General features: G+C 33.1%; 1 protein-coding gene across 3 annotated transcripts in view; it reads left to right on the top strand.

Moving 5' to 3' along the window:
• LOC137640101 (neuroligin-4, X-linked-like) overlaps positions 1–27500 on the top strand; it is a 60838-nt gene that overhangs the window by 27705 nt on the left and 5633 nt on the right. The window contains exons 2-5 of one of the 3 annotated variants that reach the window (XM_068372561.1): positions 12258–12980; positions 14060–14215; positions 14825–15708; positions 16792–16946. In XM_068372561.1, the coding sequence (XP_068228662.1) occupies positions 12557–12980; positions 14060–14215; positions 14825–15708; positions 16792–16946 (1619 nt within the window). In that variant the 5' untranslated portion in view covers positions 12258–12556. Of the gene's footprint in view, positions 1–12253; positions 12981–14059; positions 14216–14824; positions 15709–16791; positions 16947–27500 lie in introns of all 3 variants that reach the window. The other 2 variants (XM_068372562.1, XM_068372560.1) reach the window with 2 other exon arrangements.

Raw genomic sequence — 27500 nt, 5'->3', positions numbered from 1 at the left:
ACATATTTAATCATAATAAACTAAGATTATTTTGATGAAATATCTTCATTATATCTAATATTATGGGAGGAAAAAAAACCCGTAATGAAATTACTTTCATGCAAAGTAAGAATTTCTAAGAGAAAGGGTGGTCAACATATCACCCATGAACTCAAATAGGAATTTCTGTTTAAAAGAACGAAAGACGGAATTGCACGAGGATTGAGGTTCCACCCACTGGACTGGAGAAAATGTTAAAGAAAAATATTAAGAATGACGACTCTGTCGGAGAATCATAGATAATTTGATAGGGAGTATTGTAGGTAGTATGTTGGCCAGGGCACCAGCCACCCGTTGAGATACTACTGCTTTAGAGTTAGCGGGTAATTCGACTGGCCAGACAGTATTACATTGGATTCTTTTCCCTGGTTACGGTACATTTTCCCTTTGCCTACATATACACCGAATAGTATGGCTCATTCTTTACATATTCTCCTGTGTCCTCATACACCTGACAACACTAAGCTTACCAAACAATTCTTCTTAGCGCAATGGGTTAACTACTGCACTGTAATTGTTCAGTGGCCCATATCCTCTAAGTAAGGGTAGAGGAGACTCTTTAGTTATGGTAAGCAGCTCTTCTAGGAGGACACTCAAAAATCAAACCATTGTTCTCTAGTCTTGGTTAGTGCCATAGCCTCTGTACCATGGCATTCCACTGTCTTGGGTTAGAGTGGTCTTACATGAGGGTGCACTCGGGCACACTATTCTATCCTATTTCTCTTCCTCTTGCTTTGTTAAAGTTTTTATAGTTTTTAAAGGAAATATTTATTTCAATATTGTTAGCCTACTGCTCCTGAAATATTTTATTTTTTCTTGTTTCAGCCGAAGAATGTTATTATTGTTAATGAACCACATTTGAATAATTGATATATTGAATGAAAAATAGAGCAAAAGTAATATGTTAAAGAAACGAGAAAATATGAACACTCTTAAATGAGAAATGCATAGATGACAAAGAAATATTGAGATAGGGGTGGTCAATAATGATGAAAAACTGCAGAATAATAACTTAACAGGTACAGATGATTGCAATAAACATCCAAATAACAGATGTAAATAACCTCCTCACAGAGAGAGAGAGAGAGAGAGAGAGAGAGAGGAGAGAGAGAGAGAGAGAGAGAGAGAGAGAGAGAGAGAGAGAGAGAGAGAGTGTATAAACTTCAAGAATGAATAGAACATAAGGACTTTTAGAAACAGAAAAAGATAATGCAAAGATAAAGTATGAGAAATCCAAAGACAGATAGAAAATAAAAGAAGCTAAGAAAATAGTTCATAAATAGAAGGAAGGGAAGAGACCGTAAATATATTCCAGAAATATTGAAAAAGAATAGAAAACAATCTTAACTAAACAGGGTGCGACAAAATATTGCCGACGGTTTAAAAAGATAAAAATAATGGATCTCTGGAAGGAGGGAAGGCGAGAATACTGCAGGAAAATTTAAAATGTGAAGTTTATAACAGGTTTAAAGGATTAAAGGTCACTCAAGAATGGCAGAGGTAAGAGGCAGTGACATTGCCCTATTAAGCAGGACAATGCCCTAGAGACTAACCATATATACATATGGTCAGTGACCAAGCCCCATCTCCATCCAAGCTACGATAAAGGAGGGCCAGGCAATGGCTGCTGAGGCATCAGCAGATAGATCTATAACCTCCCGCAAACACCCCATCCTTAGCTCACATAGATGGTGAAGATGCAGCGACCAGAGAAACTAACGAGTCTGAGAGGGACTTGAACTGCAGTCAGGTATTCACCAGTTATGGACATTACCACATCAGCCACCACATAGGTGGGATGACATGTTGCCAAAAAAATTAGATTATACATAACAAAATAACCGAGACATGCCAAGACATGCAATGAAAAATTGGAGATGTATACAAGTAAAATTTGGCTTAATTATAGAAGTTACTATTTATTTTTGTTTTCTTAAAATAGCAGTCAAATGATAAAGATTTTGAAAAATGAGAAGTCCGAGATAAATAAAAGGAATTATAAACATAAAGTTCATTATTAGAAAAAAAAAACTGTAGATTACTAAAAAGAATTAGAGGCATAGGGTTGGTGTCTTATAAACGATTGAAAAGTGGAAATAACTGACAAATAAAATTATTGAAAAGCATAAGGTTGGTGGCTTCAGGGAGGCAAGGGCTTTGACGAAGCATGCATTATTGATAAGGATGGAATACGAAGTTTATGTATGATTTAAGAGAAATATCAATGCAGGTAAGATAAATTAAAACCGACTTTGGGTAATTTTTTTTTTTTTTTTTGTTAAATAATAGAGGCATAAATCTTTCACGAACTCATACTGGAAACCGACCAGGAAGGGGAAAACAAATACTACAAAATATGAAAAATTTACAGTGTGGCATATAGTTGAATATTTAACTCTCATCGTCATTAATTTGAATATAATGCACCTTTTCCTATTCGTATATCCTTTTGTAACAAAGAGATTTCAGGTAGAAAGCAGTTCATAAATACTACCTTTTGTTTTCCCCCTTCGTATAAGCGTGTTCGTTAATTTTTAGTCTTTTTGTCTAAGAGAATTATCATTTATTCAGTTATATTATGATTTATGTAACGCTCGTATATGAGAGAGAGAGAGAGGAGAGAGAGAGAGAGAGAGAGAGAGAGAGAGAGAGAGAGAGAGAGAGAGAGAGAGAGAGAGAGAGAGAGAGAGAGAGGGTGGTTATTGTATATCAATAAGAAATCAGAATCAATGCATTTCATGAAATGAGTTCCACTTTTCTTTCCAAATAAAATTGCATGCAGTTATTTTACCTTCGCCAACTTCGTTACGAAGGTTGGGTTTTTATAGGTTTGTATATGTTTGTACGCCTGTCTGCGTTTGTGATTGTCCATGATCCAAAGATATTTCTTTAGATTTTTGTAAGTAATTTGGGCAAAAGTAATGCCAATGTCATGAAAAGGTCAAAAACGTCTCTTTGTCATATCCGAACCAATATCTTCTCAAATTTCTCAGAGGCAACAGTATAAAAGTAGTTACATTTAATATCCTTGGAACAAATAAAGTTTTATTAAACCTTGAAATATATGAAGGAGAAGCGTAGATTTTTTTTTTTCAGATAAAAATGATAATAAATGAGGGAAATAATAGTATTATAGCAATTCTATATGATTATTGATATGGATAGATTTATAGGGGTTATAATAATGGAACTTCACATGCGGATATTATCAGGCCCTCTCCTCGGCCCCCACCCCCCCCCCCCAAAAAAAAAATATAAGCCTTGACATCTATATGAATATTGTATACAATTAATTTAGCAGCCTTTAGATATATCCCTGAGGTCCAAACGTTACTTGGATCAGCAAATATCACTTACTGATATTTTTTTTCCTAGATAAAAATAACTATTTACTATATAGGTTACTCTTTGTGATAAATGGAATATTTTGGATATAAGAAACAATAATGGTTAGTAAATTACAATTATTGCAAAAATATTAAAGTTTAAAAAAAGTTACGGGTCTGTCTGTTCAAAAATTAGATAACCTTTTAAACTAATGACTATATTATTAGATTTACACAAATTTGGTATAGGAGTTGGTGATACATTCGCTAAAATAATGATACAAGAAGAAAAGTTTTTCTTAACATAAAAAGAACCTACAAATAAAAAAAAAAATAAAAAGATTAGTGATTTTCAATGCCTTTCTCATAATTATAGAAGTTCTAATTCTTCGTTTTCATGAATCAACAACACCGTATAATTTTTACGTATTTTAAACTTTATTTTATGAGGTTAACCTTCTTGGACATCTTTATTATTATTATTATTATTATTATTATTATTATTATTATTATTATTATTATTATTATTATTATTATTATTATTATTATTATTATTATTATTATTATTATTATTATTATTATTAACAGAAAAAGAAGGATGCTACAAACCCAAGAGTTCCAACAGTAAAAAATAGCCCTATAAGTAAAATAAATCTGGAAATAAATAAACTATATAAGTAATGAATAAAGAATTATAACTATCTTTAGATCTGTAACAGCGTTGATAGTATATTTACCATATATAAACTATGAAGCGAGATTTATGTCATCTTGTTCAACATGAAAAAAAAAAAAAAAAAAAAAAAAAAAAAAAAAAAAAAAAAAAACATTTGCTACATGCTTGAACTTTTGTAGGTCCCCCGATTCCAGTGCCCGATTAGGAAAATCATATCACCCTTTTCTCACAAAGGAAATACAACTTTTAGATGCTATTTATTGAGCCTCATGATAGCGAAGGGAAAACTGTCAGAATAAAGTTCATGGTATAATGTGAGAATTTCTGAATGCAAATGATGGTCAGTACATAAAGATGGCGCCAGAGATTATCACGCACATCAGGAATAGGAAATCTAATAGATCATAAGTGTTTCTTCAACAAATTAAGATAAGAGCAGCAGCTGAAGACCAGGCATGAGAACAATACTCGAACCAGGATAGAATGATTCTTCAGAATTGATTGATCACAGGAAATATAAAAGGACTTTCCCGTTAAGCATATATTTTTTTTTTTTTTTAACAATTGAAGAAGAAACATACCAGATATGTTTATCAAAATTAAATTTACAATCAAGAATCACACCTAAGTTTTAAGGGAGTGTATGCAGTTAAAGAAAAATTATCAGAGGCGAGATCTGGCTGTTACAAAAGTACTGTCCTTGACCTACTTGTTAGGGTACCACTCATGCGCCATATATTGCACCATGCATTAATTATAGGTAGATCTCTGTTAGGGGATTCAGAAATCCCAGATCTACATACATGAGATGGAAATGATGCAGAGTATTATCATCTGCTTATGAAACGAACATGTCTTCTAGGGAAACCACTTATGACGCATGGAAAGTAATGAGCTCGGAGCAGTACCCTGAAGAACAGCATATATCAAATTCCTATACTCACTATTTTGACCATCCACAACCACTCTTTACATTCTATTACTTGAAAAAACAATAATGATGGTAATCAAGGTCCCCCCTATTTGCTGTAGTTTGATTTTGAAAGCAAGCGAATCTTGATTAACATAGTTAGAGGCAATACAAACATCAAAGCCAATCATATGAACTGCCTGACCAAAATCAAGGGATTTCGGCACGGCATTGAAAATTATAATAACGGCATCACATGCTCTAAGGCCTTTTTGAAAGACAAATGGCTAATTAGGGGACATATGATTACCTTCAGCATAACTATTTGGCGTTTTGCCGAAATATGTTCACAAACTTTATATAATAAGAAAGTTCTGGCAATTAAGAGGTATTACCAGGCATAGCGCTACACTCACACACACACACACACACACACACACACACACACACACACAAAAAAAAACATATCTACCTAATGGAGTAACATTAACAATTCTCCAACAATTACAAAAGAACTTCTTGCTAACGTGCGGGAAGTAACAAGCAACTTAAGAGGTAAGAATCCAGAGGTCTTTATAAGTAAAACAAAGGAAAATTGCCATTTGGATCTACGCCTCCATAAACATGAAGGTACATCAAGAATGTTTTCATTTTAAGTGAACGAAAAGCTAAACTATTTAGTTTACCTTCAGGAAAACAGGAAAGAGGAAGATCGAGTTTCTCATTACTCTTTTTACTCTGAAATTCATCATCCGAGCGGGTTACCTTTTCCTGTGGACAGTGAATGACAGAGCCATCTTGTTTAGGTAAAGGAAGAGCTATTGTTTTGTACAAAAGGTTATATAGAAAATGTCATTGACCATTCTTTTTCATTTTTATTTCACGGCAAAAATTATGAAAAGGGATGAAAATAGTATAATTCGGTCAATAAATATATAAGTAACTAAAAGAATAAAAGAAAGTCAAATTTAAGGGTTATATTATTATTATTATTATTATTATTATTATTATTATTATCAACACTAGCTAATTTAAAACGCTACTCGCAAAAACAAGATGCTATATGACAAAGGGTTCTAACAAGGAGAAATAGCCCAGTGAGGAAAGAAAACTAGAAAATAGATAAACGATATGAGATCTGATGAACATTTAAAACAAATATTTCAAAAGTAGTAACATCCAAACAGATATATCATATATAGACTAAAAAAACAGACTTATGTCATCCTGCCAAACCTAAAAACATTTGCAACAATTTTTAACTTTTGAAGTTTTACCAATTTGACTACAGTGTTAGGGAGATCCTTCAACAACTTGGTCACAACTGAAATAAAACTTTTGGAATACTACGTACTATTGAGCCTCATGATAGAGAAGTACTGACTATTATATTTAACTCCGCGCTAAGTATTACGAGTAGGATGAAACTGCCCGAGGAGATCTGAATGTATAGGATTGACAGAATTATGAAAAATTTCATACAACGTACATACCGAATTAATTGAACGACGGTGCCAAACATTAATATCTAGATCCGGAATAAGAAATTTAATAGACCGTAAGTTCCTGTCCAACAAATTAGGGTGAGAATCAACAGCTGAAAAAAAAAATAAAATAAAAAAAGGTAGAATGAAAGAATTAAAACACTTCTTCAAAATAGATTATTCACCGAAACCTTAAACGTCTCTCTCAAGAGGCCTATCTATTGTACGATTGAAGAAAACACAAAGCCAATGTGTTTCTGAGAAGTAAATTTGCTGTCGAGAATTGCAACTAAGATTTTGAAATAATCATACAGAATTGAAGAAACCTTATCAATGCTGACATACAGATGGCGAGGAACTTCTAGAATACAATTTCAAGCAACGGAGTTCTCAAACAGAAAAAATAAATTCTGAAGTGTGGTTAAATGCAAGAAGTACTAAACATTTCTCAAAAACTTAAGTAATGTAATTTCTAAACACTAAAAGCATTAATGTCAAATAACCTTGATAACATTTCCTCAATTCTTTAAGTATAAAAGCGTCTTCATATCCAAAATGACTCATCTGTTATGCAGCAAAGATGCCAGTAGAATAATATAATGTTTCAAATAATTTTTGTTGTGGAGATTGCTCAACCTTCAAAGGGCTTCCAGGTATACTCGTAACATAGCCCCCAAACGCTTTCCAAGAATATAAAGATGAATCTAGAGATAAAAAAAAATCTTGAATAACGGAAACTTAATCCCTTGGAGTTTGATGTGTTTTTTACTGAAAACGTCGTGGAGGGGATTTTCTATTTCAAGTAAATATTTCGGTAAATAGTCAAGTTCATATATGAGATGAAATAGATCAATAGTGGCATCTCAATATGTTAGTGATTCCTACTGTTCAGTATTTTGTCATTATTACGAGTATCTCATTTTTTTTTCCAAAGTATAATAAACACGAAACGAAGTCTCAATTGTGATCAACCATGTTGAGAAAGATGAAAAGATAGCGTATATATATGAAATTGAAAGGGAAGAGACCTTGAAATGAAAGTTGGTATTACAATTTCTTGAATAATGAGATTATAACGCGTAAAAAGTTTTGCAATGTTCCCCGGAAAAAAAAAAAAAAACTGGGAAAGGAAACTATGGAAAGTAATGAAAAATGAAAAAGGAAAAAGAAATATATCTTCTCATGTTCAATTTGTGTCAGTTAAAAATTTGAGTGCATTTAGCAGTTAAAATCTTTTTCATGCCCAAAAAGGTTTTCATTTGGCCACTTTAGTTTAAAATGTATTTCGTTTTAAAACTGAATCACTGGTAAATTATATCGTGTAAGGTAAGTGCGCGATCTAATGGCAAACTCGGTTTACTTGGAGATATTGAAGTTTAATAATATTAGGGTTCTCTTGAATGCCTGGCTGCAGAATGCGAAGAGAGAAAGGGGAAGATCAGTTCAACTGATTAAAAGAAATTAAACCTCTCTAGAATTCCAAAGATTGTACATAGGTGAAATTTAAGACGTTCTTAGTCTTGAGAATTCAGGATACTCGTTTTACACATAAATACAAAATATTTCTTATCAGGATTTGATTATAGTGTATTTATACCAAACCAAAATCTCTTTTCTATCCATACAGAAATGTTTGAAAATCAAGAAACCTGCTCAAGGGAGTTAAAGAAATATTTTTTCAAAAATTCAAAAGATATTGATTTTTGGTGTTCGAAAGGTATTGATTATTGGTGTTCAAAAGGTATTTATTTTGGGTGAATTTTATGATACTATCTTTTTTTTTTTTCGTACAGTATATCCACGTCTCGGTTCATTAACATTATGTATATGACGTTTCAGGTTGATATTTGGCTAATTAAACCCTTTTAAAGAAAATATGTCGGGTAAAAGATAGAAGGAATAATGGTGATATGAAAATGAGATTCAAGAAAGGGACCATATCTTTTTATTCGTTGTTATTTTAGTACATTTAATGTAGTTTCTAAAATTATTAAATATACAAAAAGAATAGTGACACTTTCTTTTCTTACTGATACGAAAAAAAAAAAAGTTACCTCATGCGATATTTGGCTTTCTTAAATACATAAATTTCATATATAGGAAAAGTCATTACGCCGAAAAGCTGGAAATAATATTCCGGGAACATCAACATCCTAAACTTCAAGTTTAAAGGCAATTCTTCTCGAGAATTTTTGTCATCTTCAGGACTAATAAAGTCACAGAGGAAATGGCTCTTCAAAAGATATCAAATTATCCTTTGTTTCTGAGAAAAGGAAAGAGAAATATTCTCAGAACGTCGTCGGATTTCAATACGGCGAACAAATATTTTGTAAATGTTTAGTTTACATAAACGTTAAATAAGATATTATAAATTAATGTTCTCTCTCTCTCTCTCTCTCTCTCTCTCTCTCTCTCTCTCTCTCTCTCTCTCTCTCTCTCTAGATAATTAAATTCGATTTATTTCAAAAGATTTATGATAATGATCAATTCAAGAGTAGAGTCACGTTTTACCATAAATCTCTCTCTCTCTCTCTCTCTCTCTCTCTCTCTCTCTCTCTCTCTCTCTCTCTCTCTCTCTCTCTCTGCTTTGTTTCCATTAACATTATTACTAATTATCACAAATAGATCGATTTATATGTCACATTTGAAACACGTAATATATATAGCAATGTCATAATTTCACCTTCAAATATCACATTCGATGTCATATATTCCAGACACAATCCGAATGAAAGACTAACTTAATCACTTTAAATTCTGCTGGCTGATACTTGATGCTTAGTAATAGTTATAAAGCCAAAGACATAGCCAAGCAATAAGAAATATATTTAATTTTTTTTTAAGGATTTGAATATTAGTGACCAAAATTAATATAAATTCAACCGAGGGTAGTAAACGACTTTCATAAGACTAATGTTAAGCAATAAGACAATGAGACGGTTAGATTGATATGATGAAAACTAAACATAAAATCTCAATATTTAGATAATATATAATAGAACACTTAACAAGAAGTATTTTTTTTTCTCTATTCTGCTCATCCTTGTCGCTTCATCCTTTCTCTTTTCATACCTTATTGTATAATGTGTTTTCACTTAATTTACATGAACCCATCTATTCTAATGAGATTAATTTAGTGGGTAATTGGAATATTTTTTTTTCCTGTTCATTCACAGCTTAAATTCATAAATGTATCATAGTGATTATAGATAACAGATCAGCCTATCATATTATGGAATTAAGCTAATCAATGACAGGGCCAATAATGTAATATGACATTTGAATGAAATGTCTAAAAAAAGATAGCATTCTGTAAGTCACTTCTAAATGATGGACAACCCATTAATAACTTGTACAAAGGTTTATTTCAGTGCGAAGTAAAGATAAGAAATTTTGAAAAAAAAAATATTAGAAGATACTGATGCAACAATTAAACTAAATCCCCAAATTTATAACAATAATGACAAAATATCCAACAAAGAGCCAATTGAAACGCCACAGCACATATAGTCCCAATACCAGAACCTGGCCTAAACAAATATGACCTTTGTTTCAAAATATAATTTGCATGTTTCAAGAATGTTTAATTTAGATACAGAGTCCATCAATGTAGGTTAATTTCCATAAATAATGCTTAGTTGATTTGGCTTGGTTTGTATTATTTCAGTTGAGTATACACTATACATTTTAGCAGTTGCATTCACCCCTTTCTATAAATGCTGATGGCATCTTTATGATCATCCCTAAAATAAAACAAATCATCAAACATCGGAACCCTTGAATGAATAATTACAGTTAATTCACAAACGTATTTGCTGAAGAGTATAGCGTAGATTTCAATAAATTATTCTGTATTCCGAGTAAAGTTTTCATACTGTTTATCTATAACATAGATGAAGCTTATTACCTTTTGACCCATTTTCATTTCGAAAAAAATAGAAATCAGAAATTTAATCTTTGCAAACTAAAAAAATGGGATTAAGTGCAACTTAAAATAATAGAACTTAAGAAAATAGAAATATATTACAATACTATCTTTATATAATTTTTTGAATTTTCTAGTTCCTGTATAATGATTCTTATTATTATTATTACTTGCTAAGCTACAACCCTAGTGTGAAAAGGAGAATGCTATAAGCCTAGGGGCTTCAATAGGGAAAATAGACGAGTGAGGAAAGGAAACATGGAAAATATATGTTTTAAGAACAATAACATTAAAATAAATATTGAAATTTAACAAAACAAGAAGATGAGAAATAAGATAGAATAGTATACTCCAGTGTACCCTCAAGCAAGAGAACTCTAACCAAAGGAAGTGAAAGACCATGGTACAGAGGCTATGGTACTACCCAAGACTACCTAAAGAGTCTCTTCTACCCTTACCAGTAGGAAAGTGGCCAATGAACAATTACAGTGCTGTAACCCCTTAAGTGAAGAATAATTGTTTGGTAATCTGTGATGTCAGGTGTATGAAGACAGAGGAAAATATGTGAAGAATAGGCCATATTATTCAGTGTTTAGGTGTAGGCAAGGGGAAAGTGAACCGTAACCGGAGAGAAGGATCAGATTTAGTACTGTCTGGCAAGGCAAAAGACGCCATAACTCCTGCGGTAGTATAATTGTCTTCAATTATTCTAACCTACAATTCATCTATTCCTTCTCTTTGAATGGTTTTCATTACTGTTGAAAGAATTATAAGCTTTCACATAATCTATAAATATTATGTGGATATTTCCATTACCTACTTAATTACATTGATATGGTCAGTTGTTGAATATCTACTTCAACATCCTGCCCGCTCTCTTGGTTAATTAAAGTCTAACTTTCTTTTTATTCAGCGTAATATGATCTTTGTAGATATTTCATATATTACGAAGAGTAAACCTATTAAGCTGTAACTTTTTTTTATTTTTTTTTTCGGTTTAAGTGAATTAGTGTAATGATGAGTTTTTTCAACCTGTTGCTATAGATCAATGTTACAGACAGACAACACGTACATACACAGACATACACACACTCACACACAGGCACACGCACACACACACACACACACACACACACACATATATATATATATATATATATATATATATATATACATATACATATATATATATATATATATATATATATATATATATATGTATATATATATATATATATATATATATATATATATATATATATATATATATATATATATATATATATATATATATGTGTGTGTGTGTGTGTGTGTGTATGTGTGTATACATATATAAATAAATAAATATATATATATATATATATATATATATATATATATATATATATATATATGTATATATATATATATATATATATATATATATATGTCTGTTTGTTTGTGTATGTAATTATTTTCATATTACCATTGGTAATATTGTTGGGCGGTAATGATCAGGTCCTTGTGTCTCCCTTTTAGCAATGAAGTATATCTAACCTGTAAGTATGTAACATTCTTGCAAAAACACACACACACACACACACATATATATATATATATATATATATATATATATATAAATATATATATATATATATATATATATATATATATATATACATACATATATATATATACTGTATATATATATATATATATATATATATATATATATATATATATATATATATATATATATACATATATACATATATATATATATATATATATATATATATATATATATATATATATATATATATATAACAAGTTTGTATGTCTACAGGATAGGAGAAAATTGTATTTAATCTGTTATCTGTAATCTGTTATGTCTTTCTCTCTCTTCTCTTCCAGATAGAAATACTGCGAGGCATTTGGGTAATTGATTCGAAACATTTTTAAACATCTACTGTTTTATGCCTAATACTGGAGGCCACCATCACATGCAATATTTCATTTGGCTAAGCCCATATTCTTGAGGGCATCCCCACCGGAAGGATCCTGCGTCCATGCACTCATGCAACATGCAACGAGTAGCAGCAGGTGGAGGAGGTGATCCTGGGCTGGAGACGTCGAACTCCTTCTTCCTCATTACCTGGACAAAAGGGAAGCGACAAAAGACTCCTTTGAGACGAGTCAGTGCCTCCTTCAGACATCATGAGGCTGTACGACGTGTCGTTGGTGCTAGTTCTTTTGGCTACTGCAGGGCATCATCCTGTTAACGGCGAACAACGTAGCCCCCGAGTTGTCACCACAAAATATGGCCAACTCCGGGGTGTGATCAAGTCGTTGCTAAACAAACGCCTAAGACCCGTCGAAATCTTCTTGGGTGTGCCCTACGCAGCGCCTCCTGTTGGTAAGAAGCGATTTAGCCCGACCAAGACACCCACGCCCTGGAGTGGGGAACGTATTGCAGATCAGTATGGACCTGTGTGTCCTCAACACCTACCGGAGCTATGGGGAGAGGAGGCGGAAGCCACCATACCTCGGGACCGTCTCTTACATTTGCGCCGATTGGCTAATTATCTAACGCACCAAGCAGAGGACTGTCTTTACCTTAATGTATATGTACCCTCGTTAGGTAAGAAACACATTATCACTATCATATTATGATTAGCAGTAGTACTAATAGCATAATGCAAATGCAAACAAAGTTACGGTATATACATACTTATTAGGGTGTTCATAACATCATATAATTATTGGTTACAAATGTATAAGTTGAGATAATAATTGTAGCATTCACTGTTTAACTTACAAATAAAAAATTTATGTCGATGATATTTCCAATGAAATTAATTTTTTTTGTAGAAATGAAACACAAATATGTAGTTATACGGATGTTCATTAATATAGGAATCCACAAATTCAAAATAAAAAAGTTTTTCTTATGGTCAAATTCGGTTACATCATAAATAAAATCAATGTAAAGACCTATCAAACATCAAAAGGGAAACATATCAATATCTAAATAGTAGGGACATCAGATATTAGTGGCTATAAGATCTTATTTTCTAAGATCAAAGAAAAGTAAAAAATACGTCATAATTTTCTCATTACTCCCAGAGAGTTTCTTCTTGGTGTATAAATTATTCTCTATAATACGCCATATCATTTTGCAGCAGAATCAAGTGGTCACCAAGGCCATCCTCAATGAGTTCTTAATGGAAAGCAAATATCTTCCATGCAAAAAAAAAAAAAAAAAAAAAAAAAAAAAAAAAAAAAAAAAAAACCTTTTCATTTCCGAACAGGGAGAGACATGAAGTCTCTCCAGTTCTCATTTTCATTTTCATTTCATGTAGTTTTTGTGGTAACGATCCTAATTTTCAGATGCATACCGACTGAAATGAAAACTTGGAAGAATTTGTAGCCAAAAAAAAGGTTATGGTAGAAGAAATAATGTTTTCTCTCATTTAGGATTTCTTTATTCTTTTGATAAAATTGTAAAAATAAATGGTTATAGAAAAACAATAGTAATCTCTATTATCTCACTCGCCATTTATTTTTATTCAAATAAATTTGTAGTAAGAAACGCTTATGAAAATAGGAATAGCAATCTTCATTATATCATTTCACTTTTCATTTTTCCTTCAATATTTTTTCTAGCAAAGAAATGGTAATGGAAATAGGAATGATAATCTCTATCATCTCATTTGGCAGTTGCAGATATGAGTGGACATCGAGCTCTTCCCGTTCTCGTCTTCGTTCACGGTGAAAGCTTCTTATGGGGTGCTTCCAATTCGTACGACGGGTCTGTCATAGCCGCCTACAGTGAAGTCATCGTTGTCACTCTTAATTACCGTCTGGGACCCTTGGGTAGGTCTTTCGTCTTCACGTTACCGTTTGGTAAGAGGAAGGAGACTTAGTGTAGTCGATGGGTTAATAAATGCTAATGGAATTGTTTACTGGCTAAAATGTAAAAGTCAGAATATGATAAAATGCAAGTACGAATATTAATGGTATTTAAATATCTCTCTCTCTCTCTCTCTCTCTCTCTCTCTCTCTCTCTCTCTCTCTCTCTCTCTCTCTCTCTCTTCTTTGCCCCTTTCTTTTTCGTTTAAAGGTGTAAGACCTTATGCAAGTACCACTGGTGCTTTCAGGTTAAAAGCAAATATTTGCAGGTACTTGTGAAGCTGCCTATACTTCATTCTGGTTTATAATCTAATGGAGAAAGCTATATAAGATGCAAGACTTTAGAATAACGACCACAATTATGTCTTCTAATAGACATAGACTTTTATTTCAAAGCAAAATAGTTTACCGTATGTTTTTAAAACATATTTCAACTAAATATAAACATACATAATAATGTGAATACCTTAAGGTATCCAGAATTATGAAACCCTATAGTTTAGCGTTTATGTTTCGAAATATTTGTTTTATTTTTTTTTTTAATGACTAGTTTTTTCTTTTCTCATTTTACAGGTTTCCTGAACACCAACGCGGATCTCAGTGAACGAAGGCATGTGGCAAACCATGGTTTGTTAGACCAAATAGCCGCACTTCACTGGATTCAAGAGAATATCGGGGCCTTTGGAGGTGACCCTGGAAGCGTAACTCTCATGGGTCATGGTACAGGAGCTGCCGGCATCAACTTCTTAATGATATCTGCTGCAGTAACACCGGGACTCTTCCACCGAGCCATTCTCATGTCAGGGTCAGCCTTGAGTTCTTGGGCTACAGTGACAACGCCGTTGCAGTATGCTTTGCAGTTCGGCCACGCCTTGAACTGTACGGGAGACTTACAGAAAGATCTTGGGCAAGAACAGTCTATCTCTACGAGAGAACTTGATCAGATGGTGCTGTGTCTTAAGGAAAAACCCCTGGACGAAATCCAAGCGGTGAATATTGCAGCTCCACAATTCTTACATGCCTTCGGTCCGAGCATAGACGGCATTGTCATCAAGAGTGACTTCCGGACCAAACTGAGAAAAACAGCAGACGAATTCACAAAAGAGTACGACTTGCTCTTCGGTGTCGTGCCTCACGAGTCCTACAATGACTTCAATCAGGAGGACCTCAAGCAAGGCATCAGCCTCGATCGTAGAGACCGGATCTTCCGTACAATGATCCGCAATTCATATGACTATCATTTGAATGAAGTTTTTATATCCGTTGTAAACGAATACACATATTGGGAGGAACCTGAAGAGCATCCTTTTCTTACGAGGGACGCCACAATGAGTGCCCTCAGTGATGGGCGATATGTGGCACCACTCGTGGTAACTTCTAATAACTTAAGAATTGGAGATAAAAATCAATATTTTTATCTATTTGATTATACACCCTCGAAGAATGACATGACTCGCGTAAGTATAGACATTCTCTCTCTCGCACACACATATACAAACACACACACATACCCACCCACACATATATACATATACATATATATATATATATATATATATATATATATATATATATATATATATATATATATATATATATATATATATATATATATATATATATATATATATATATGTATTTATGTATGTGTATATATATATATATATCTATATATATATATATCTATATATATCTATATATATATATATATATATATATATATATATATGCGTGTGTGTGTGTGTGTGTGTGTGTGTGTGTGTGTGTGTGTGTGTAAATATAAGAACTAATGTTTATGGAATGCGACATTAATTTTTTTCATATTTAAACGTTGGTGATTCAAGATATTACACTGATAACTGACAAGGGTAATATAGGTATTTACTTTTCGACGCAGAGGTATGTGTTTTACATAAGATAGGCCCAAAATCAACCAATGGATGGAGGTCCTTAAAGAAAGAATGTAGCACGGAATTCCAAAGCTTATTGGTGAAGAGCAAAACATAAATTGACTTCGAGCATTGAATAGCTTTACTTGTCTTGGGGTAGGACATGTGTTACTTTGTGCCGATTACAACACTTTTCAATTTGCTTATTGTATATATTTAATCTAATTCATTCATATCAGGTAAGTTATCTTTCAAACTAGGGGCAAAGAAATTTAAACCTTTATATCCCAAGGAACCATCATTTGCAATAATATTATAGTTGCTTATTGAAGGTTAAATCAACACACGTGCATTTCGAAGCCTTAACCAAACAAAGAATTCGTCAGTGACTAGATTGAATAGGAACCCCATCTCTCAAAATACTAATTTGAGTCTCTTTACTGTTTTCAGTGTTTCAGGTTTATCTTGATTACGGCAAAATTTTCTCAACAGCTTCGTTTCTAAGGTGTTATAAGTATTCAAGAAAATCATATATTATATAATTATTTTCCTATATAATTCACAAACTAGTTCATGAAAACATTTATAAAACAAATACCATGAACACCTCAATCTATACATATGTTTTTTCTTTCTTTTCTTTCCCCACAGACGGTGCATGGAGCAGTGCACGGAGACGAGCTTCCTTTTGCAATGGGGGCGCCGTTAGTGGGAGAACTTGGAGTCTTCAGAGGTAATTGGAGTCGCCAAGATGAGCTTATGTCGGAGGCGTTTCTAACATACATCACTAATTTCGTTAAAACAGGGTAAGTAGTCACTGAGATATTGGTAATTGTGCTGCCAGACTAATAGTTTGTTACATTTGATGGTTGTGTCAGGTACGGTTTTCCTTTAAAATTATTTGCAAAAGTATAGTTAGTAAACTATCATTTCTCATTGGGAATGAATAGAGGGATTTTTTTTTCATGGTACATCTCTATGTTTTATTACTTCATCAGTATTTAATCATAAATATTTTATTAATTAGATTTATGATTATATATTGGGTTTCTACTATTATGAATCATATTTCAGATGCAATGTTTAATATTACAATATTACAGAATTTTCTTTAAACCTCTGTTTAATCTGGAACATGGTTATCGAAAGATATGTATTCATAATATTACAATCCATATTGAAAATTAATCAATATGATATATTTATATACAGTGTGCAGTTAAACTTTAGTTAGATTTATTATTTTATCCAATTTTTATAAAGTAATTTTCTGAATGCTAAGGTAGATAAAGCAACGGAAAATGAGGGGTCATACAAGAAGGGTCACATATGGGGATTATAATTAGGTTAATAATCCCTTCAGTCAGTAATTAATTCGCCCAAGTCATTTGTCGAAGTGACGCCGTGCTTTGAATTGTTACTAATAAGAACGTATAAAAAGCAGAATATGAACTATTTTTTCCGTATTCTTTATTTAATGCGAATTAAAAATCTAAATATTTGATAGATAATCTTGTAATAATATGTAAGTAGGTTCGGGTCAATGTTAAAAATATAACATAAGATTGTAATATCAAAAAATTACTTATATAGAGAGAGACTGGTCAGCAAGATATTTCGTCCTTTTTAGATGCATCACTAATAAGGGCAAGAGAAATGCGTGGTGTTATAGAAAAAAACTAATATTTCTTGAAGAAATAATTATGAGTATTGAAATATCTATCGAAGGAATTTAGAATATATACATGCAAATGCCAACAACATGGCAAATGACAATAATACTATACAACATGAGCTTTCATTGATGAGGATTTTAATATCCAAACATATTTCCATCAATCTCACCCCTGCTTATAGATTACCAAGAATCCTCTTGGTATCTATTTTAAAGGAATTAGGAATTAGATATTATTTTACGTTGGGCTACAATATGAACTACTTGAGCTATCCAGGAAGATACTTGACTTTTTCATTTATATAGAACATAAAAAAGCTGAAATAGATCTTTGAAGAAAATGGATATTTACGTCAGAGGAAACGTCAAACGTCGATATCCTCTATCTGTCACAACTCGCTGAGTCCTATCAAGAGAAAGAGAAGTTCCTGCTCCCCAGATTCTTCAAAGGCTAACGATGGAGACACCAGGTCATAATTCTTCTTTACATCTCCATTGATCAATAGTTATTGCTAAGTTGTATTTGCAATCAGACCGAGACACTCGGCATAATAATGTGACCCACAAACATCAAAACGATATTTTATGTGGATTTTATTGCATATTCGTCTTGAATAACGAGATGCTTACAGGCGATATTATAGAGCGTTTCTTTCCCTGCAGTATTCAGATTCACATCCGTAACTTATCAGACAGTGAAGAGGAAAGGAATGATGCTAATAATCCGTTTTTACACACTATCTGATTACTATAAAAAAATATGAATCGATTGTGATGGTTTCTGGGTGATTTGTGATGACTTTCCTGCCAAAAAAGAAAATATTCGTCAATGAATTTCATATGCAGTTTATGTAAGATATATTATAGTAAATGAACTATTTGGTATCTAAAGAAATGTTAATAAAAATAACAACTTAGAATATCCCAAGCACATAAAATAAAGGTGAAATTCATAATAGATTTGTTATCGAGAAAGCGCTCGAAAGCCTGTTAACACCCCATCACCAAACTGAATTGATTAATCAAGGAAGAAGAGCAGACTATTGACAACTACTTCAATAAGTCAAGAGCGTCGTGGCCCCTCTCCTTCCGTGAGGAGCTTATTCAGGAAGACAATTGTTGGTTCGAATCTTCTCTTCTTTAGAAGCGTGTAAGTGTTAGCTGATGACCCAGTACGTTTGACAAATATTTGGGGGGTGTCTATCAAAATAGATAGGTATTCAACCAGTCTCTAAAAGGGGAAATCTGGAAGAAAATTTCGGATGAAAGTCTCTGTCTTGGAGAACATACCCATATGAGGCTGCAAAACTGAGAAATCGAAGGAGAATTCTAAATACCAAAAATTTGGTTGTGATGAAAATATTTAAACTTTAGTCATGAAATAGAAAAAAAGATACCTTTTGTGCCATTCAGGCTGGTATTGTTGACGTTACACCTTATGCGGTGCAATGTAAGTATTGGTCAAGGTCTAGTCACCACCAAATGGGTCCTTAGCTGCACCCATTTTCTAATCATCACCTCTGTCTCCGTCTCCTTTCTTACATCTAGCTAACCAGCCTCTGAATGTTTACTATATAGCTCGTGAATTATCTCCCTCGTCCTTATGGTGCAGTTTTATTATTATTATTATTATTATTATTATTATTATTATTATTATTATTATTTTATTTTTTTATTTTTTGTTTTTTTTGTCTCTATCACAGTCTTTTGGCTGGGCGGTATTTACAGTATAGGGTTCCGGGTTGCATCCTGACTCCTTAGGAGTCCATCACTTTTCTTATTATGTGCGCCGTTTCTATGATCAAACTCTTCTTCATCATCCTCTAGTTTTCCTAGATTCCTTTTCTGGGATCTTGGGATCATGCCTAGTGTTCCTATGGTTATGGGTACAATGTCCAATGACATATCCCATATCATTCTGATTTCTATTCTTCAGGTCTTGATACTTATCCATTTTTTCCTTCTCTTTTTCTTTAACTCTGGAGTCCCATGGTACTGCAACAACAATGGTTAATACTTTCTTGTTGATTTTGTCAGTCAGCGTCACGTCTGGTGTATTTGCATGTATTACTCTATCTGCTCTGATACCATACTCCCAGAGGATCTTTACCTGATCGTTTTCTATCACTCCCTCAGATTGGTGCTTGTACCACTTATTACTGCAAGGTAGGGGATGTTTCTTGCACAGGCTCCAGTTTAGGGCTTTTGCCACTGAATCATGCCTCTTTTTGTACTGGTTCTATGCAAGTGCTGGATATTGGCTTATATGTGGTTTATGGTTTCATTTTTCATATTGCAATTTCTACATATGGCAGAGATGTAATTTCCGTCCATCGTTCTTTGAACATATCTCGTTCTTAGGGCCTGATCTTCTGCCGTTGTTATCATTCTTTCAATTTTTCTTGAGTTTTCCCCTTAGTAGCCATTGCCACATGTCATTGCTGGCTAGGTATTTTGTCTGTCTCGTGTATTGTCCGGGCATTGGTTTTTTGTTCAGCCCTTTGTTCTGTTTGTCCTTCTCCTGCCTCTGTATGTATCTGGGTCTTCATCTACTTTTATCAGTCCTTCTTCCCATGCACTCATAAGCCACTAGTCTTCACTGGTTTACAGATATTGCCCCAGTTCTCTATTTCAATTTTGACGCTGTCCTCTATACATAGTAGCCCTCTCCCTCCTTCTTTTCGTGTTATGTATAGTCTGTTCGTATTTGTTCTTGTGTGTAGTGTTCTTTGTATTTTCATATGTTTCCTAGTTTTCTGGTCTATGCTGCGGGGTTCTGCCTTCGTCCATTCGACTATTACTGCAGTGTATTTGATTACTGTAACTGTCCATGTGTTTATGGTTTTTATTATATTTCCAGCATTGAGTTTTGACTTGAGTATCGCTTTGTGTCTCTGCGTATATTCTTTTTTGATCGTGTCCTTCATCTCTTAGTGTTTTATATATCCTCCTTCCATTACTCCTAGGTATTTGTGTCCTGTCTCATCAATGTGTCTCAGGTTGCTCCCTTCTGGTAGCTGTATCCCATCAGTCCCTGTTACTTTGCCCTTTGGTATTTTGGCTGGGGCACATTTTTCTATTACAAAGTCAATCCTGATGTCCCCATATACAATCCCTATAGTCCGGACCAAGGTATCTATTTCCTTGATGTTCTTAGCATACAGCTTGATGTCGTCCATGAACATCAGATGGTTAATTCTGTAGCCTCTTTTCTAGAGTTGGTACCTAGCATCCATGATCTGCAGTTCTTTTGTCATGGGAATCATGGCTACTACTTAGAGTAGCATGGACAGTGAATCGACCTGGAAGATCCTTCTACTGATATTAACATCTGCTAGTCTTATTCTAGAGCTAATAAGTACCGTATTCTAGTTGAGCATTGTATTTTTGAGGAAGCTGATGATGCTTTCCTCTGCCCCATATATTTGCAGGCATTCTATCAGCCATGTGTTAGGTATCCTGTCGAAGGCTTTCTTATAATTAATCCATGTCATGCTTAGTCTGGTTTTCCTCCTACTACTCTTCTTTATTACTATTTTGTCTATCAAGATCTGGTCTTTTGAGCCCATACACCTCCATCTATAGTCTTTCTGCTGCCTCTAGGTAGTTTTATAGCTTTTCACTGATGATACTCGTTAGTAACTTCCACATAATTGGTAGACAGGTGATAGGCCTGTAGTTACTGGCTATATTTCCCTTACTCTTGTGTCTTTGTACAAAGGATGTTCTTTCTGTGGTCATCCTTTTGGGTGTATGTTGATTTGAGATACAATGCTGGAGCTGTTCTGCTATTCGTGGGTGTAGGGCCTGGAGTTTTTTGGGCAAGTATCCATGGACATCATCGGGACATAGGGCTTTCCAGTTTGGCATTTCCTTTAGTTGGTGTCAAACTGCGTCTATCGTGATCTCTGTGAATCTTTGTTTTATTATCCCTGCTTCTTCTTCTATGACATTTTGGAGCCACGTTGCATGTTTTTATGTGATATTGGACTATTCCATATGCTTTCCCAGAGTCTCTTGCTTGGTCCGGCTTCAGGGATTCCATAGTGGTTGTGTTCCCCTCTTAGTTGCTTGTATAGTCTTTTCTGGTCGGTTCCGAATAGTTTGTTCTGTTGGTAACCCTTACTCATGTTAAGGTACCGTTGGATTTCATGTGCTTTGGCCTTAAGTCTCTGTTTTACATTTTTTATTGTGTTGTTTAGTCTCCTCTATTGTCTTTTATATTACTCGTTTCCTTCTTCACTTTTTTTTCTTGCTTTTTAGCCTATTTTTTCTGCCATCTCTTTCAGTTTCAAGTTAGATCTCATCATCATGATTTGCATTTCCAGGCCCCTTTTCTAAGGGGGTTGCTGTTTTGGTTATTATTATTATTATTATTATTATTATTATTATTATTATTATTATTATTATTATTATTATTATTATTATTATTATCGCAAGTTAAACTACAACCATAGCTGGAAAAGCAGGAAGCTATAAGTTCAAGTCCTCCAACAACAAAAAATAACCCAGTAAAAAAGGAAACAATGAAATAAATCTACTACAAGAGAAGTAATTAATTATCAAAATGAAATATTATAGGTACAGTAACCATATTAAATTAGAACTTTCATATATAAACTCCAAAAACTTGAAAAAATATAACTAGAAATAAGACAGAATAGTGTGGCCAAGTAAACACTCAAGCAAGGAAACTCTAACGTAAGGCAGTGGAAGACCATGGTATAGTAGCTATGGCACTACCCAAGACTGGAGAACAATGGTTTTCATTTGGAGTGCCCCTTTCTCAGAACTAATATTTATCAAATCAATTCTTGGCACCTTAGGCACTTTGGATAAAATCAGTCTCACGAATGGAATATAGCTTGGAAAAATATCCCTTGTAGCCAGAAAAATTATGCAATGTACAGAAGAATATCCTCATATCTACTAGAACAACATTGGTAATAAAGAGAATATATATATATATATATATATATATATATATATATATATATATATATATATATATATATATATATATATATATATATATATACGCTTTTTATTGTCGTCATAGTTATAGTTGTGTTGCAGAGTCATGAATATTAATATAAGGCTAAAAGTTGTTCCACTAAATCAATAAAATATTAACGCTACAAATTTAGATATTCCATTCTCTCTAATCATTAGTAAGCTCGCCTCATATTTCATATCTCGTCAATTTACCTTTGATAAAGTTCTATATTGATCAACGTCAATCATAAAGAATTTGTAGAGAGATAAAAGTATTGGTTTCTTTCGAAGTAAGATAGCTTTTTCTATTTTTTCTTCAACATTGAAATAGCACTGATGAACAACTAGATATAAGAAAAAAAAATATTGTATCCGATTATTCTGTTTTTATTTGACAAGGAACGTGTTTGCTGTAAGGATCAGGTTGGGAAATGAAACGAGTAAATTTTCAGTAATGTGTTGAAACGTATATTCTTACAGGATTGCAAATGTGTGTGGGAGCCTAAGCGTGGTAATCATTGAAACAGCTGTGCGAAATAATTCTTATTTATGTGAACACACATTTATATATATATACATATATATATATATATATATATATATATATATATATATATATATATATATATATGTGTGTGTGTGTGTGTGTGTGTGTGTGTGTGTTTGTGTGTGTGTGTGTGTGTGTGTGTGTAAGGTAGTGGGTTGGTCAGGGCACCAGCCATCCGTTGAGACTCTTCCGCCAGAGAGTTATTGGGTCCTTTTACTGGTCAGACAGTACTACATTGGATCCTTTTCTCTGGTTACAGTTTATTCTCCCCCTGCCTACACATACATCGAATAGTTTGACCTATTCTTTACATATTCTTCTCATTCCTCATGCACCTGACTACAGTGAGATTACCAAGCAGTTCTTTGCTCATGGAGTTAACTACAGCACTTTCTTCTTGTCAACGGTAGAAGAGACTATTTAACTATTATAAGCTGCTCTTCTAGTAGAAGGACACTCCAAACTCCAATCATTGTTCTCTAGTCTAAGGTAGTGCCATAGCCGCTGTACCATGGCCTTCCACTGTCTTGGGTTAGTTTTCTTGCTTGAGGTTACACTCGTCACACTATTCAAGCTATTAATCTTCCTTTTATTTTGTTCACCTTTTTATAGTTTATACATGATACATCTATTTTCATATTGGTAATCTATGTGAAATATTTTTTTTTGATTACTTCTCTTATTTCCTTGTTTCTTTTCCTAACTGGGCTATTTTCCCTCTGGGCATATAGTATCCTGCTTTTTCTACTAGGGATATTGTTTGGCAAGTAATAGTATATACAAACACACACACACACACACATATATATATATATATATATATATATATATATATATATATATATATATATATATATATATATATATATATATATATATATAGGTTCTCCTATTGGAATGTTCTAAAAAGCCATGAAGAAGGCAGTGAATTCCACATTATCTATTAAATCTTGAATAAAATTAAAACAGCTGTCACAGAAAATATGTTTCTCCAAAATATTATTACATACCTCCTTCAAATGATCTGCCTTTTCTGTCTAACACTGCTGCTCCCTTTCAAGACTTCTGAAATATATATTTTTTTCTCAAACGTGTCGTCTTTTATCTTGAAACCTACGGGTTTTCATTATCACTAAACTTTACTTTTAATCAAGTTCTTATTGTGCATTTTGATATTTTTCTATATAACACTTCTGCCGCATAAAAATTCCACCAAGCGCTGACGGTCATATATTTAATTCATTGTAGCATTCTCCAATCAATTTTTTTTTTTGCAAAACTATTGGAAAGTGATTTACGGAGGCTTCATATTCTAATGGTGTAGTTATTCTGATTGTCTATTCGTTTATATTGTTTACATCATTATTCTGATTTTCCAGTTTTTCAATCCCTTAACATTCGTAAAATATTAAAACAAATAAAAATTATGGCCGATGTGGTAACGTCCCCAACTAGTGAACGATAGACAGGATGGAGTCCCGCTCAAACTTGTTACTTTCTTTGGTCGCTCCAGTCTCACCATCCTTGTGAGCTAAGGATGGGAATTTGGGGGCGCCTACAGGTCTATCTGCTGAGTCATTACCAGCCATTGCATGGCCTTCCTTGCTCCTAGCTTAAGGGGGGGGGGGGGGGGGGGAGGCTTGGGCGCTGATCACATGATATATGGTCAGTGCTTAGGGCATTATCCTGTTTGATAGGCCAATGTCACAGTCCCTTGCCTCTGCCATTCATGAGTGGCCTTTAAACCTTTAAAGACATATTAATAAAGATTTATGAGCTTTGCAGTACAACGATCCTATTTTTATAGTACACTTGCAAGTTCTGTTCAGCTATTATGATAATATTATACAAAATATTCATTATTATTCTTATAAGGGCTTTGATAGGTAACGCTCTTTTTCAATCCCACAATGAACCTTTCGCTAGGTGTGATCTTAATATTGCTAGTGTTACCTTTTCCGGTATGATACTGCCTTTACTAATATCCATTCCTGTATCATTTCGAGTAGTTAATCATATATATTTAACTCCATTTTTATTGATATTATTTTTCTATGACATTTTCTTGATTTACGAACGGTCACCTTCTTTTCGTGACATCCCCTTGACATTTATCACCATCCTATTAATGTGAATACTAGATTGTTCTGGGGAATATATCGACGAATATTTGACTCTTTTTCCCTATGTCCGTCTTAGTAGATATATGTAAATGTAATTTTATTTAAATTTTTCTTCATAACGAAAAGTTTAATTGGCTTATTTTCATAAGTTGAATATATATAAGTATTTCCAATAACCTGAAATTAGTAATCAATATTTTACATGTTCTGTTGAGTTTCAACTTACCATGTGATTTATAAAAGTAAATTTCATATAAACTATTCTATTATCAATACTTACCTCCTTTACATCAAAATTGAATAGCAAACCATCTAGTTGCCCTAATATGTTATCGCTTCTATGTCGTTTTTTATTATTCGGCGAAATTTATATATTTCACCTATTCATTTTCAACCGTTCCATTTAAAAAAAAGATATACGGTGTATGTTATTATACTTTCTAATTAAACTCTCTCTACCCTATCGCAATACCTCATTATTAAGGTATTGATGCCTTTTAATTCCTTGGAAATTCAAAAAAGTTTTTAGAATCGACATCCCATTTTTTTCTCGCTACATTAGACAATCATTCTCATTTCTATTTTAACAGCCCTCCATTAGGTTTTCCTTTGTTGAAATTTTCATATACTTTATAAACCAATATTCTCCATGTAAACCTATTCTACCAACCCAAAAATATATTCTCTCGATACAAAAACTTTATTTATATCTTTCTTTATGCGATCTATTTGCTTATTAAATTCCTTCTGTGCATTAATCTTCCACAATATGACTTTTTCTCATCACTTAAGGGTTTGGCTCATATTCACGACGAAGGTTCTAACAGCCTTCATATTTTGGCCTCTAAATTCCTATTGTATATCGATATATGATGACCTTTCCTCTGCTACTAATGTAATATCTCTTCTAAACTCTCCGATGGCGAATATCTTTTGCTATTTTTAATATCATTATTAGGCAAGTGTATAACTTGAGTTTTGGTACCACGTTGTTGTTCGAGCGAAGGATTTAGGATAAAAAACAGCTCAGTATGCCGGAGAAATTAGAAGAAAAAAGAAAATCAAATCAGATACAATAGTTGAAACGAGATTATGTCATTCATGTTAAAATATATATATATATATATATATATATATATATATATATATATATATATATATATATATATATATATATATTCTTATTTGGATCTTGTTAAGTTTGAGGTAATCGACTATATAAATAATGGAAAAATCCTTGATCTTGAAGAAAGCTGCCAGAAAACTATTTATCCTCCCATATGAAACGACAAAATTGCAAAACTTAAGTCCCCTTTAAAAGCTACAGGCTTTTTTTATTTACTCATGAAGGTCCCGAGGGATTTGTTGATCAACCTTATGGAAAATCTTATTGTCTTTTTCACCCAAAAAACCTTCCCTTATAATACGCTAACTTCATCTAAGGATCTTCCAAAATTTTCACCGACTCACACCAACTCTGTTACTTTATTTCTTACACACATCTATGTATATGCGGTTATGGCCTCAAATTCTTCAGTTAGCTGTTTCAGATTCTTTCCCAGTAACATGTTGAGCAAATTTACTACACAAAGTATAATTTATTCATAATTGTTTCCATCAGTAATTGAAAGTTTAAAATTCACTAACGAAAGACAGATGAAGGGCAAGATATTCGCTGTAGGACAAGCTACTAAACACCCCAAAAATAGATCCATACAAGGAACAGCAAGGGGCAGATAATAGCCGTAGATGGACCTGAAGGTAGATATTCAGTCCCTAAAATCCATTATACAAGCACACTGAGATAGAAAAGTCATGATTAACCGTGAAATCTACAACGGCCCAAGGACCCAGCAACCCATCCTCATTCTAAAATGTAAACACTTCTTACTATGAATTCCATCAATATTCTATTGTTTGAACTCTGAACAAGCATGTATCCTATCAAGCGATATCCTTGCCATTTGTAGTACACAAAATTATCATTATAATTCTCATAAACACTTTACATTAGAAACTA

This window comes from Palaemon carinicauda, chromosome 4 (genome assembly GCF_036898095.1).
Source record: "Palaemon carinicauda isolate YSFRI2023 chromosome 4, ASM3689809v2, whole genome shotgun sequence".
Lineage (NCBI taxonomy): Eukaryota > Metazoa > Arthropoda > Malacostraca > Decapoda > Palaemonidae > Palaemon > Palaemon carinicauda.
The sequence above is the reverse complement of the archived record's forward strand: the minus strand, read 5'-3'. Positions and strand labels throughout refer to the sequence as shown.